Below are 15,659 nucleotides of genomic sequence, written 5' to 3' on the forward strand. Positions count from 1 at the left end.
AATTGAATTGATAGATGAGATATATTCGGCATTTTAATGGTATCATCACGCATATAGTTCCCCCAAAACACTGATTACACTGCGTGAGGCAGAGCGAACGGTGGGTTTTGCTTACTAAAATGGCGGCCGTTACACTCCTTTGCGTACTACACTTCAGTATAGGCGATTTCAATGGAGTGGTCCATCTTGTTCCTCTAGTATCTTGGATCTTAAGGAACTTGCAATTGACACAGTCCCCAGATTCACCTACGCATGTTCTCCAGAGATGCTGCCTTGATCTGTTGAATTACTCCAGCCATGTCATTTAACAAGCATCTGCAGTTCCTTGTTCTCTCCACATTTGTTTCTCTTGATCTTTCTGGGCGAGTTTCAGAATATCTCCCAGGCATCGATCCTGACAATAGACAATAGGTGCAGGAGTAGGCCATTCGGCCCTTTGAGCCAGCACTGCCATTCAATATGATCATGGCTGATCATTCTCAATCAGTACCCCGTTCCTGCCTTCTCCCCATACCCCCTGACTCCGCTATCCTTAAGAGCTCTATCTAGCTCTCTCTTGAATGAATTCAGAGAATTGGCCTCCACTGCCTTCTGAGGCAGAGAATTCCACAGATTTAAAACTCTCTGACTGAAAAAGTTTTTCCTCATCTCCATTCTAAATAGCCTACCCCTTTTTCTTAAACTGTGGCCCCTTGTTCTGGACTCCCCCAACATTTGGAACATGTTTCCTGCCTCTAACGTGTCCAACCCCTTAATAATCTTATACGTTTCGATAAGATCTCCTCTCATCCTTCTAAATTCCAGTGTATACAAGCCAAGTCGATCCAGTCTTTCAACATACGATAGTCCCGCCATTCCGGGAATTAACCTAGTAAACCTATGCTGCACGCCCTCAATAGCAAGAACCTGCCTACCTCGAGTGTATTGCCCCTCAAATTGCCCCCCCAAAGATTATTTCCCCGTTATCCTATAAAAGAATTTAGGCAGGAGAGGTCGGCCACTGTGCCACCCTTGGTCACAGTTTAGAATAGACAATAGGTGCAGGAGGAGGCCATTCGGCCCTTCGAGCCAGCACCGCATTTCAATGTGATCATGGCTGATCATTCTCAATCAGTACCCTGTTCCTGCCTTCTCCCCATACCCCCTGACTCCGCTATCCTTAAGAGCTCTATCTAGCTCTCTCTTGAATTGAGAGATACAGCGCAGAAACAGGCCCTTCGGCCCACCGGGTCCGTGCTGACCAGCGATCCCCGCACACTAACACTATTCTTCACCCACTGGGGACAATTAAAAAAAAAAAAAACATTTACACGCTCCTGTACGTCTTTGGAGTGTGGGAGGAAACCGAAGATCTCGGAGAAAACCCACACAGGTCACGGGGAGAACGTGTCAACTCCGTACAGACAGCACCCATAGTCAGGATCGAACCCGGGACTCCGGCGCTGCATTTGCTACAAGGCGGCAACTCTACCGCTGCGCCACCGTGACCGCCACTGAGTTGCTGAGGTCCCAGTTTTGTTTTATTTCACGTTCAGACTCCGCACTTTGCTTTTGATGTCTAAATGTTTATTGAAACTGATCTTTGTGACCCAAATGTTGATTTCTTTTATATCATCCACATAAAGTCATAAGTAATGGAAGTAGAATTAGGCCATTCGGCCAATCAAGTCTACTTTACCATTCAATCATGGCTGATCCATCTCTCCCTCCTCAACCCCTTCTCCCATAACCCCTGACACCCGGTGGCGCGGCGGTAGAGTTGCTGCCTTACAGCGAATGCAGCGCCGGAGACTCGGGTTCGATCCCGACTACGGGCGCCGTCTGTACGGAGTTTGTACGTTCTCCCCGTGACCTGCGTGGGTTTTCTCCGAGATCTTCGGTTTCCTCCCACACTCCAAAGACGTACAGGTATGTAGGTTAATTGACTGGGTAAATGTAAAAAAAAATTGTCCCTTGTGTCAGTAGGATAGTGTTAGTGTGCGGGGATCGCTGGGCGGCGCGGACTCGGTGGGCCGAAGGGCCTGTTTCCGCGCTGTATCTCTAAATCTAAAAAAAATCTAATCACGTATCTATCTATCTATCTATCTCTGCCTTAAAAATATCCCCATGTCCAGCAACGGACTGTTCCAGCTGCTATGGTCAGGCAAACGCCTCCGCTGTCACGCTGTGAAAACGGAGAGGATGTGACGGAGTTTCTTCCCACAGGCCATCAGGATTGTTAACTCTCGTATTACCAGGGACTCATTTAATTTCATTTACTGTATTAATTTATTTTTTGTGTTTAAAAAAAAATAAAAGAATTCTATTCTATTTTGTGGTTTAGCACAATCTGCAGGCGTTGCCACTTTCATTTCACTGCACATCTTGTGACAAATAAACTTGACTTGACTTGGAAGGAAGGACCCTAGACAAGGACCCTAGACTGTGGTCCTCCCCCACAGGGCCTGGGCGTTGGCTACACTGAGCTTCAGTGCGTCCCTCAGCACGTACTCCTGCAGTCTGCAGCTGGCCAGTCGGCAACATTCCCCCACGGACAGCTTGCTCTGCTGGGAGGTCAACAAAGCTCGGGCAGACCACAGGGCGTCTTTCACCGAGTCGACGACCTTTCACCGAGTCGACGTCAGTCTCTGAATGCGCCCCTGGGAACAGTCCGTAGATCACAGAGTCCTCTGTGACGGAGCTGCTCGGAATAAATCACGTCAGGGACCCCTGCAAACCTCTCCAGACTCGCTTGGCAAATCCACACTCTGTGAAGAGGTGGGCCACCGTCTCCTCTCCATAGCAGCCATCCCGGAGGGCAGCGTGCGCCGGTAGTGAGGTTCCGGCGGTGATGGAAGGATCTGACGGGGAGGGCTCCCCTCACCGCCAGCCAAGGTCTGAGCGGATGCATGGCAGATGCAGTTTAATGTGGATAAGTGTGAGGTTATCCACTTTGGTGGTAAGAATAGAAAGGCAGAGTATTATCTGAATGGTGTCAAGTTAGGAACAGGGGACGTACAACGAGATCTGGGTGTCCTAGTGCATCAGTCACTGAAAGGAAGTATGCAGGTACAGCAGGCAGTGAAGAAAGCCAATGGAATGTTGGCCTTCATAACAAGAGGAGTTGAGTATAGGAGCAACGAGGTCCTTCTGCAGTTGTACAGGGCCCTAGTGAGACCGCACCTGGAGTACTGTGTGCAGTTTTGGTCTCCAAATTTGAGGAAGGATATTCTTGCTATTGAGGGCGTGCAGCGTAGGTTTACTAGGTTAATTCCCGGAATGGCGGGACCATCATATGTTGAAAGACTGGAGTGACTAAACTTGTATACACTGGAATTTAGAAGGATGAGAGGAGATCTTATCGAAACGTATAAGATTATTAAGGGGTTGGACACGTTAGAGGCAGGAAACTTGTTCACAATGTTGGGGGAGTCCAGAACAAGGGGCCACAGTTTAAGAATAAGGGGTAGGCCATTTAGAACTGAGATGAGGAAAAACTTTTTCAGTCAGAGAGTTGTGAATCTGTGGAATTCTCTGCCTCAGAAGGCAGTGGAGGCCAATTCTCTGAATGCGTTCAAGAGAGAGCTGGATAGAGCTCTTAAGGATAGCGGAGTCAGGGGGTATGGGGAAAAGGCAGGAACGGGGTACTGATTGAGAATGATCAGCCATGATCACATTGAATGGCGGTGCTGGTTCGAAGGGCCGAATGGCCTCCTCCTGCACCTATTGTCTATTGTCTATTGTCTTGGTGCTTGTTGGTGAGTTCTGGCGATGAGGCATTTTGCCAGACAAGCTGGGCAGTCTGCTCTGGGAACCACGCCACAGGATCCATGGAGTCATTCCCCTGCAGTGCCTGCAGGACGTTCTGTGCTGACCACTGCCCGATGGACTTGTGGTCAAAGGTGTTGGTCCGGAAGAACCTTTCCACGAGCGACAGATGGTTCGGCAATGTCCAGCATCTGCGCCAGGCCCATCCTTCGCAACACCGGGGACAGGTAGAACCTCAGCAGGTAGTGGCACTTGGTGCCCACGTGCCTTGGCTGTACGCTCCGCCTGATGTTGGGCCAAAGGACCCGTTTCCACACTGTACGATTGTGATTCTGACTTTACATTTTACACCTCTTCTTATCTGACACTCTACGAGGAGAGGGTTGGGTTATAACATGTTGAGATCCAATTCCTTGGGCACAAAGGGTTAAAGGGGATCTTGTAGAAACATATAAAATTCGAAAAGGGATTGGACAGGGTAGATGCAGGAAAAATGTTCCCGATGTTGGGGGAGTCCAGAACCATGGGCCACACAGTTTAAGAATAAAGGGTAGGCCATTTAGGACTGAGATGAGGACAAAACATCTTCACCTAGAGTTGTGAATCTGTGGAATTCTCTGCCGCAGATGGTTTCAAGAGAGTTAGATTTAGCTCTTGGGGCTAACAGAATCAAGGGATATGGGGAGAAAGCAGGAACGGGGTACTGATTTTGGATGATCAGCCATAATCAGATTGAATGGCGGTGCTGGCTCGAAGGGCCGAGTGGCCTCCTCCTGCTCCTGTGGCGCAGCGGTAGAGTTGCTGCCTTGCAGCGAATACAATGCCGGAGACCCGGGTTCCATCCCGACTACGGGTGCTGTCTGCATGGAGTTTGTACGTTCTCCCCGTGACCTGCGTGGGTTTTCTTCGAGATCTTCGGTTTCCTCCCACACTCTAAAGACGTGCAGGTTTGTAGGTTGATTGGCTTGGTAAATGTAAAAATTGTCCCTAGTGTGTGTAGGATAGTGTTAGTGTGCGGGGATCGCTGGTCGGTGCGGACCCGGTGGGCCGAAGGGCCTGTTTCCGCGCTGTATCTCTAAACCAAACTAATTTTCCATGTTCCTAAGCAGACTGTCAGCTAAAATGGAGTTGCCAGCAAACGGCAATATGCTTGGTTTTCTGCAAACTTAAGTGCCACGTTCAAGCAAGCAGCTCGTTTAGAATAATTGGATGTTTTGGAAGAATGTTTAGGCTAACTTAGAAAGACCTTATCACGAGTCTCTGGCAGGGTCACTAACATAAACATTTATCTTCCCAGAGATAGACCGGCTGGGTGCCTGTTGCAACAAATAACTCTTCTTTACGACTAAAGAATATTGCTGGTTTTCAATGCATTGTCCATAAGATTATAGGAGCAGAATGAGCCCCATGAAGTCTACTCTGCCATTCAATCACGGCCGACCTATCTTCCCCTCTCAACCCCAATCTCCTGCCTTCTCCCCGTAACCCCTGACATCCGTACTAATCAAAGATCTGTCAATCTCCACTTTATAAAATACCCAATGACTTGCATCCACAGCCATCTGTGGCAATGAGTTCCGCTGATTCGTCACCGACTGACTAAATAAATTGCTCCTCGTCTTTCTAAACGTACGTCCTTTTATTCCCAGTATGTGCTCCCTGTTTGTGGACTCTCCTACCAGTGGAAACATCTTCTCTGCAGTCTGAAGAAGGGTCTCGACCCGAAACGTCGCCCATTCCTTCTCTGCCGAGATGCTGCCTGACCTGCTGAGTTACTCCAGCGTTTTTGTGTCTACCTTCTCCACATTCGCACTATCCAGTCCTTTCACTATTTGGTAGGTTTCAATGAGGTCCCCCTCCCCCCTGCCCCCCCTGCCCTCCCCCTCCCACATCCTTCTAAGCTCCAGCGAGTACAGTCCCAAACACTCATCATATGTTAACCAAATCATTCCTGGGATCTGTTGTTCTTGGATCGGGTTCGAAGCTCCAGGTTTTTAATATAAAAATGGCTGTTCCACACAAGCTTGTGGGACTTTGCCTTGGGTTAATTGTCAGAGCAGCATCGCGGTAGAGTCGCTGCCTTCCTGCGCTTACAGTGCCGGAGACCCGGGTTCGATCCCGACTACGGGCGTCGTCTGTACGGAGTTTGTACGTTCTCCCCGTGACTTTCAGAAAGCCTTCGACAAGGTCCCACATAGGAGATTGGTGGGCAAAATTAGAGCACATGGTATTGGAGGTAGGGTACTGACATGGATATAAAGTTGGTTGACAGACAGAAAGCAAAGAGTGGGGATAAATGGGTCCCTTTCAGAATGGCAGGCAGTAACTAGTGGGGTACCGCAAGGCTCGGTGTTGGGACCGCAGCTATTTACAATATACATCAATGACTTGGATGAAGGGATTAAAAGTACCATTAACAAATTTGCCGATGATACAAAGCTAGGTGGCAGTGTGAATAGACAATAGACAATAGGTGCAGGAGTAGGCCATTCAGCCCTTCGAGCCAGCACCGCCATTCAATGCGATCATGGCTGATCACTCTCAATCAGTACCCCGTTCCTGCCTTCTCTCCATACCTCCTCACTCTGCTATCCTTAAGAGCTCTATCCAGCTCTCTCTTGAAAGCATCCAACGAACTGGCCTCCACTGCCTTCTGAGGCAGAGAATTCCACACCTTCACCACCCTCTGACTGAAAAAGTTCTTCCTCATCTCCGTTCTAAATGGCCTACCCCTTATTCTTAAACTGTGGCCCCTTGTTCTGGACTCCCCCAACATTGGGAACATGTTATTTGCCTCTAATGTGTCCAATCCCCTAATTATCTTATATGTTTCAATAAGATCCCCCCTCATCCTTCTAAATGCCAGTGTATACAAGCCCAATCGCTCCAGCCTTTCAACATACGACAGTCCCGCCATTCCGGGAATTAACCTAGTGAACCTACGCTGCACGCCCTCCATAGCAAGAATATCCTTCCTCAAATTTGGAGACCAAAACTGCACACAGTACTCCAGGTGCGGTCTCACCAGGGCCCGGTACAACTGTAGAAGGACCTCTTTGCTCCTATACTCAACTCCTCTTGTTACGAAGGCCAACATTCCATTGGCTTTCTTCACTGCCTGCTGTACCTGCATGCTTCCTTTCATTGACTGATGCACTAGGACACCCAGATCTCGTTGAACTCCCCCTCCTCCTAACTTGACACCATTCAGATAATAATCTGCCTTTCTATTCTTACTTCCAAAGTGAATAACCTCACACTTATCTACATTAAACTGCATCTGCCATGTATCCGCCCACTCACACAACCTGTCCAAGTCACCCTGCAGCCTTATTGCATCTTCCTCACAATTCACACTACCCCCCAACTTAGTATCATCTGCAAATTTGCTAATGGTACTTTTAATCCCTTCGTCTAAGTCATTAATGTATATCGTAAATAGCTGGGGTCCCAGCACCGAACCTTGCGGTACCCCACTGGTCACTGCCTGCCATTCCGAAAGGGACCCATTTATCCCCACTCTTTGCTTTCTGTCTGTCAACCAATTTTCTATCCATGTCAGTACCCTACCCCCAATACCATGTGCCCTAATTTTGCCCACTAATCTCCTATGTGGGACCTTGTCGAAGGCTTTCTGAAAGTCGAGGTACACCACATCCACTGACTCTCCCTTGTCAATTTTCCTAGTTACATCCTCAAAAAATTCCAGTAGATTTGTCAAGCATGATTTCCCCTTCGTAAATCCATGCTGACTCGGAATGATCCCGTTACTGCTATCCAAATGCTCAGCAATTTCGTCTTTTATAATTGACTCCAGCATCTTCCCCACCACTGATGTCAGACTAACTGGTCTATAATTACCCGTTTTCTCTCTCCCTCCTTTCTTAAAAAGCGGGATAACATTTGCTATCCTCCAATCCACAGTGGAGGAAGATGCTATGAGGTTGCAGGGTGACTTGGACAGGTTGTGTGAGTGGGCGGATGCATGGCAGATGCAGTTTAATGTGGATAAGTGTGAGGTTATCCACTTTGGTGGTAAGAATAGGAAGGCAGAGTATTATTTGAATGGTGTCAAGTTAGGAAAAGGGGACGTACAATGTGATCTGGGTGTCTTAGTGCATCAGTCACTGAAAGGAAGCATGCAGGTACAGCAGGCGGTGAAGAAAGCCAATGGAATGTTGGCATTCATAACAAGAGGAGTTGAGTATAGGAGCAAAGAGGTCCTTCTGCAGTTGTACAGGGCCCTAGTGAGACCGCACCTGGAGTACTGTGTGCAGTTTTGGTCTCCAAATTTCATATCATATCATATCATATCATATCATATATATACAGCGCGGAAACAGGCCTTTTCGGCCCACCAAGTCCGCGCCGCCCAGCGATCCCCGCACATTAACACTATCCTACACACACTAGGGACAATTTTTTACATTTACCCAGTCAATTAACCTACATACCTGTACGTCTTTGGAAAGGATATTCTTGCTATTGAGGGCGTGCAGCGTAGGTTTACTAGGTTAATTCCCGGAATGGCGGGATTGTCATATGTTGAAAGACTGGAGCGACTAGGTTTGTATACACTGGAATTTAGAAGGATGAGAGGGGATCTTATCGAAACGTACAAGATTATTAAGGGGTTGGACATGTTAGAGGCAGGAAACATGTTCCCAATGTTGGGGGAGTCCAGAACCAGGGGCCACAGTTTAAGAATAAGGGGTAGGCCATTTAGAACAGAGATGAGGAAAAACTTTTTTAGTCAGAGAGTTGTGAATCTGTGGAATTCTCTGCCTCAGAGGGCAGTGGAGGCCAATTCTCTGAATACATTCAAGAGAGAGTTAGATAGAGCTCTTAAGGATAGCGGAGTCAGGGGGTATGGGGAGAAGGCAGGAACGGGGTACTGATTGAGAATGATCAGCCATGATCACATTGAATGGCGGTGCTGGCTCGAAGGGCCGAATGGCCTACTCCTGCACCTATTGTCTATTGTCTATTGTCTATTGTGACCTGTGTGGGTTTTCTCTGAGATCTTTGGTTTCCTCCCACACTCCAAAGACGTGCAGGTTTACAGGTTAATTGGCTTGGGTTTGTATACTTGGTTTAAGTGTAAATTGTCCCTAGTGTTAGTGTGCGGGGATTGTTGGTCAGTGCGGATTTGGTGGGCCGATGGGCCTGTTTCCGCGCTGTATCTCAGAGTCATAGAGTGATACAGTGTGGAAACAGGCCCTTCGGCCCAACTCGCCCACACCGGCCGACAATGTCCCAGCTACACTAGTCCCACCTGCCTGCGCTTGGTCCATAACCCTCGCAACCTGTCCCATCCATGTACCTGTCTAACTGTTCCTTAAACGATGGGATAGTCCCAGCCTCAACTACCTCCTCTGGCAGCTCGTTCCATACACCCACCACCCTCTATGAAAAAGTTACCCCTCAGATTCCTATTAAATCTTTTCTCCTTCACCTTGAACCTATGTCCTCTGGTCCTCGATTCCCCTACTCTGGGCAAGAGACTGTGTGCGTCTACCCGATCTATTCCTCTCGTGATTTTGTACACCTCTACAAGATCACCCCTCATCCACCTGCGCTCCATGGAATAGAGACCCAGCCTGCTCAACCTCTCCCTGTAGCTCACACCCTCTAGTCCTGGCAACATCCTTGTAAGTCTTTTCTGACCCCTTTCTTACTTGACAATATCTTTCCTATAACACGGTGCCCAGAACTGAACACAATACTTAAAATACGGTCTCACCAACATCTTGTACAACAACAACATGACCTCCCAACTTCCATACTCAAACCTCTGGCTGATGAAGGCCAATGGGCCGAAAGCCTTTTTGACCAACTTATCTACCTGGGACTTGACCTTCAAGGAACTATGCACCTGCACTCCTAGATCCTTCTGCTCTACAACACTCCCCAGAGGCCTACCATTCACTGTGTAGGTCCTGCCCTTGTTAGACATCACAAAATTCAACACCTCGCACTTCATAGAAACATAGAAACATAGAAAAAAGGTGCAGGAGTAGGCCATTCAGCCCTTTGAGCCTGCACCGCCATTCAATATGATCATGGCTGATCATCCAGCTCAGTAACTTGTACCTGCCTTCTCTCCATACCCCCTGATCCCTTTAGCCACAAGGGCCACATCTAACTCCCTCTTAAATATAGCCAATGAACTGGCCTCAACTACCTACTGTGGCAGAGAATTCCACAGACTCACCACTCACTGTATTAAATTCCATCAACCATTCCTCCGCCCACCTGGCCAATCGATCCAGGTCCTGCTGCAATCGTTCACAACCATCTTCACTATCTGCAAAACCACAAACTTTTGTATCATCAGCAAACTTGCTAATCTGGCCCTGTATGTTCTCATCCAAATCGTTGATGTGGATGACAAACAGTAACGGGCCCAGCACCGAACCCTGAGGCACACCACTAGTCACAGGCCTCCAGTCCGAGAAGCAATCTTCCACCATCACCCTCTGCTTCCTCCCATGGAGCCAATTTGCTATCCATTCAGCTATCTCTCCTTGGATCCCATGCGATCTAACCTTCCATAACCTTCGAACCTTGTCGAATGTCTTACTGAAATCCACGTACACAACAGGAGCTAATTACCAACTTCAGAAGGCCACAGAATGAGGAATACTCTCAATAGACAATAGACAATAGGTGCAGGAGTAGGCCATTCAGCCCTTCGAGCCAGCACCGCCATTCAATGCGATCATGGCTGATCACTCTCAATCAGTACCCTGTCCCTGCCTTCTCCCCATACCCCCTCACTCCGCTATCCTTAAGAGCTCTATCCAGCTCTCTCTTGAAAGCATCCAACGAACTGGCCTCCACTGCCTTCTGAGGCAGAGAATTCCACACCTTCACCACCCTCTGACTGAAAAAGTTCTTCCTCATCTCCGTTCTAAATGGCCTACCCCTTATTCTTAAACTGTGGCCCCTTGTTCTGGACTCCCCCAACATTGGGAACATGTTATCTGCCTCTAATGTGTCCAATCCCCTAATTATCTTATATGTTTCAATAAGATCCCCCCTCATCCTTCTAAATTCCAGTGTATACAAGCCCAATCGCTCCAGCCTCTCCAGTCCCATACAACGGGGACGAAGTGGTGAGAGTGTCCAGCTCCAGGTTTCTGGGCACACACATTTCAGAGAACCTCACATCGTCCATCAACACTGCCGCGCTGGTCAAAAAAGCACAGCAACGGCTGTTTTTCCTGAGAACACTAAAAAAAGATCGGTCTGCCACAACAGCTTCTCATGACCTTCTACCGCTGCACAATAGACAATAGGTGCAGGAGTAGGCCATTCGGCCCTTCGAGCCAGCACCGCCATTCAATGTGATCATGGCTGATCATTCTCAATCAGTACCCCGTTCCGGCCTTCTCCCCATACCCCCTGACTCCGCTATCCTTAAGAGCTCTATCTAGCTCTCTCTTGAAAGCATCCAGAGAATTGGCCTCCACTGCCTTCTGAGGCAGAGAATTCCACAGATTCACAACTCTCTGACTGAAAAAGTTTTTCCTCGTCTCCGTTCTAAATGGCCTACCCCTTATTCTTAAACTGTGTGTGGCCCCTTGTTCTGGACTCCCCCCAACATTGGGAACATGTTTCCTGCCTCTAACGTGTCCAACCCCTTAATAATCTTATAGGTTTCGATAAGATCTCCTCTCATCCTTCTAAATTCCAGTGTATACAACAGAGGGAGCATACTGACATAGGGCATCTATGTGTGGTATCTAAGCTGCACGGCATTGGATAGGAGAGCTCTTCAGCAGGTCGTCCGCAGGGCGAGGAGGATCATTGGCACACAGCTGCCAGCCCTGGAGGACATCTACAACGCACGTTGCCTCAGGAAGGCCACCAGCATCTACAAGGACTCCTCACACCCATGCCACCGTCTGTTTGAACTACTCTCGTCTGACAGACTAGTGGGCAAGGGCGGTCCCGTACGGGACAAACAAATTTAGCCCAAATTACGGGACGTTCTGGCTAATACGGGACAGTTGGCAACCCTGGCTACGGCCTCATCTGCCACCTCCAGCAGCTCATTCCACACACCCACCACCCTTTTGTGTCAGAGCTGAGATTCTCCCCCAATGCAGGAGCTTGATCGCCCCGGACAAGGAAGGCCTCCCGTCGGCTACGGGAGTCAAGATCGTTCCCGTCAACGGAAGGTTCGAGGCCCCCGACCGCTGGAGGACAAAGCAGGGAGAGATTGGACTTTTGTTTCTCCTTCCATCACAGTGAGGAATGTGGAGGAGTCACTGTGGTGGATGTTCATGTTAAAATGTACTTTTGTGCGTCCTGTTGCTTTTTATTGTTATGACTGTAAGGCAAATGAAATTCCTCGTATGTTGCAAAATCAACTTCAAGCTCCTCCTATTCACATACAAAGCCCCAAACGGGCTTGCCCCCCCTCCCCCCCCCCCCCCATATCAAAAATCTTCTAACCCACCACTCTATCTCCAGGTCCCTCAGGTCGGCCGACTTGGGGCTACTGACTGTCCTACGGTCTAGGCTTAAGCTCAGGGTGACTGCACTTTTGCGGTTGCAGCTCCTAGACTGTGGAACAGCATCCCTCTCCCCATCAGAACTGCCCCCTCCATCGACTCCTTTAAGTCCAGGCTCAAAACCTATTTCTACTCCCTAGCGTTTGAGGCCCTCTGAGGGGGCGCTGTGAACTGTTTATGTATGTGCTGTTATGTTTGTGTGCCATTGTATATTCGTTCTTAGTACCTGCACTGATGTACAGCACTTTGGTCAACGTGGGTTGTTTTTAAATGTGCTATACAAATAAAATTTACCTGACTTGAAAATATACTTGGCTAATAAAGTGTGATTGTGATTGTTTTGGGTCGAGACCCTTCTTCAGACTCTGTGCTGCACTGTTCCATATCTTCCAATCCCTTGCCCATTACTCCTCTCAAGTATTAATCTAGTCTTCTCCTCAACATCATGGTCCATCTACATACACCGATCAGCGAAAACATTATGCCCACTTGCCCCAATATGCTGTTGGTCCTCCGTGTGCAGCCCCATACGCAGCAGGGTGCGATGCACTGTGTATTGTGACACATTCCTCCCGTGACCACCATTAACATTTTCTGTGACTTGTGCCACAGTCGACCTTCTGTCGGTTCGGACCAGACGGGATAGCCTTCGTTGCCCTCGCGCATCGATGAGCCTTGGGCGCCCAACACCCTGTCTGTCGCCGGTTTGTAGTTTGTCCCTCCTCGGACCACTGTCGGTCGGTACTCACCACTGCTGACCGGGAGCACCCCACAAGCCTTGCCGTTTCAGAGATGCTCTGACCCAGTCGTCTGGCCATAACAATTTGGCCCTTGTCAAAGTCGCTCAGGTCTTTACTCCTGCCCATTTCTCCTGCATCCAACACGTCAACTTCAAGAACTGACTGTTCACTTGCTGCCTAATATATCCCATCCCTTGACAGGTGCCATTGTAACAAGATAATCAATATTATTCACTTCGCCTGTCAGTGGTCTTAATGTTTTGGCTGATCTGTGTATGTACTCCATCAATGCCTCCCGAACACTCAACCCCGACCACCAAGAACTAAAAGGGCCACACTTATGGAAATAATAGACAATAGGTGCAGGAGGAGGCAATTCAGCCCTTCGAGCCAGCACCGCAATTCAATGTGATCATGGCTGATCATTCTCAATCAGTACCCCGTTCCTGCCTTCTCCCCATACCCCCTGACTCCGCTATCCTTAAGAGCTCTATCGAGCTCTCTCTTGAATGCATTCAGAGAATTGGCCTCCACTGCCTTCTGAGGCAGAGAATTCCACAGATTCACAACTCTCTGACTGAAAAAGTTTTTCCTCATCTCCGTTCTAAATGGCCTACCCCTTATTCTTAAACTGTGGCCCCTTGTTCTGGACTCCCCCAACATTGGGAACATGTTTCCTGCCTCTAACGTGTCCAACCCCTTAATAATCTCATACGTTTCGATAAGAAACACCACCAGCTGCAGCTTTCTACAGGTTATATCTACAGCATTCCAACTCAAACAAACTCAAGGAAGAACTCGACAGGTCAGGCAGCATCTGTGGAGGGAACGGACAGGCATCTGAAATAATCCTTTAAAAAAAAGGTGCTCGAAGGGAATATACTTCTAGGTATTGGGAATGGGGATAGATAGAGCTCTTAAGGATAGTGGAGTCCACTGTGTCACGAATGAGAACACATTAGCTTCAAACAGCATCCAACAACTTTTCTCAGACTCAAAACTCATGTAAATATCTGTATAGACACAAAAAGCTGAAGTAACTCAGCGGGTTAGACAGCACCTCTGGAGAAAAGGAATGGGCGTGTGTAAAACCATGAGAGGGATAGATCTAGCAGATCTGCCCAGTGTCTCTTGCCCAGAGTAGGTGAGTCGAGGACCAGAGGACATAGGTTTAAGGAGAAGGGGAAAAGATTTGACAGGAATCTGAGGGGTAACTTTTTCACACAAAGGGTGGTGCGTGTATGGAACGGGCTGCCGGAGGAGGTAGCTGAGGCAGGGACTATCCCAACGTTTAGGAAACTGTTATACAGGTACATGGATGGGACGGGTTTGGAGTGATAAGGACCAAGCGCAGGCAGGTGGGACTAGTGTAGCTAGGACATGTTGGCCGGTGCGGGCAAGTTGGGCCAAAGGGCCCATTTCCAAGGTGTATCACTCTATCGCCACTGAGTTACTCCAGCGTTTTGTGTCTGCCTTCGGTTTGAAACAGCATCTGTAGTTGCTCCCTACATATAGATGATATCTGTACCCGTTTCCGAATGGTATCCAAGACGGGCTCAATCATATCCATGCCAACGGCGTTGTGCCCACGAGCGTAATTATTGGCAGAATCTTCTATCCTTGTCATGAGCTGGTCAGGGTGGAAGAGCAGCCGGTGGGGACCAACACGGACCTGATCTGCAAGTTACAAACGTATAGTTGTTGTATAGAAACATAGAAACATAGACAATAGGTGCAGGAGGAGGCCATTCGGCCCTTCGAGCCAGCACCGCCATTCATTGTGATCATGGCTGATCGTCCACAATCAGTGCCTGCCTTCCCCCCATATCCCTTGATTCCACTAGCCCCTAGAGCTCTATCTAACTCTCTCTTAAATTCATCCAGTGATTTGGCCTCCACTGCCCTCTGTGGCAGAGAATTCCACAAATTCACAACTCTCTTGGTGAAAAAGTTCCTTCTCACCTCAGTTTTAAATGGCCTCCCCTTTATTCTTAGACTGTGTGTGGCCCCTGGTTCTGGACTCCCCCAACATTGGGAACATTTTTCCTACATCTAGCTTGTCCTGTCCTTTTATAATTTTATATGTCTCTATAAGATCCCCTCTCATCCTTCTAAACTCAAAGGGCCGAATGGCCTACTCCTGCACCTATTTTCTATGTTTCTACTGTACGGTACTCTGAACTATAGAAACAGTAGGCCATTCTGTCCTTCTAACCCGCAACGGTTGGCCCTGCCTGAATTCAACTCAATGCACTCATCTTAATGTTCGCAGTTACCAAAGCCAGATGTCATCTGTTCCGATCTTTGCTTTTGAGATACAGCGCAGAAACAGGCCGTTAGGCTAGGGTTGCCAACTGTCCCGTATTAGCTGGGACGTCCCGTTTTTTGGGCTAAATTGGTTTGTCCCGTACGGGACCGCCCTTGTCCCGTATTAGGCTTGGGGGGTGCTGTAGGCCTGGACACTGTAGGCCCGTGGGCCGCTGTAGGCCTGGAAACTGTAGGCCCGGACAGTGTAGGCCCTTGGGCCGCTGTAGGCCCGGACGCTGTAGGCCCAGACAGTGTAGACCCTTGGGCCGCTGTAGGCCCGGACGCTGTAGGCCCCGACAGTGTAGGCCCGTGGGCCGCTGTAGGCCCCGGACACTGTAGGCCC

At 48.7% G+C, this 15,659-nt stretch overlaps 1 protein-coding gene across 1 annotated transcript in view; it reads right to left on the bottom strand.

Moving 5' to 3' along the window:
• Positions 1-14,601, bottom strand: part of LOC144595716 (tubulin alpha-1A chain-like) — a 41,940-nt gene extending 27,339 nt beyond the window's left edge. The window contains exon 1 of the mRNA XM_078403268.1: positions 14,538-14,601. Within this exon, the coding sequence (XP_078259394.1) occupies positions 14,538-14,579 (42 nt within the window). The 5' untranslated portion in view covers positions 14,580-14,601. The remainder of the gene's footprint in view (positions 1-14,537) is intronic.
• Positions 14,602-15,659: the final 1,058 nt, after the last annotated feature.

The sequence above is a fragment of the Rhinoraja longicauda genome, chromosome 8 (assembly GCF_053455715.1).
Source record: "Rhinoraja longicauda isolate Sanriku21f chromosome 8, sRhiLon1.1, whole genome shotgun sequence".
Classification (NCBI taxonomy): Eukaryota; Metazoa; Chordata; class Chondrichthyes; order Rajiformes; family Arhynchobatidae; genus Rhinoraja; species Rhinoraja longicauda.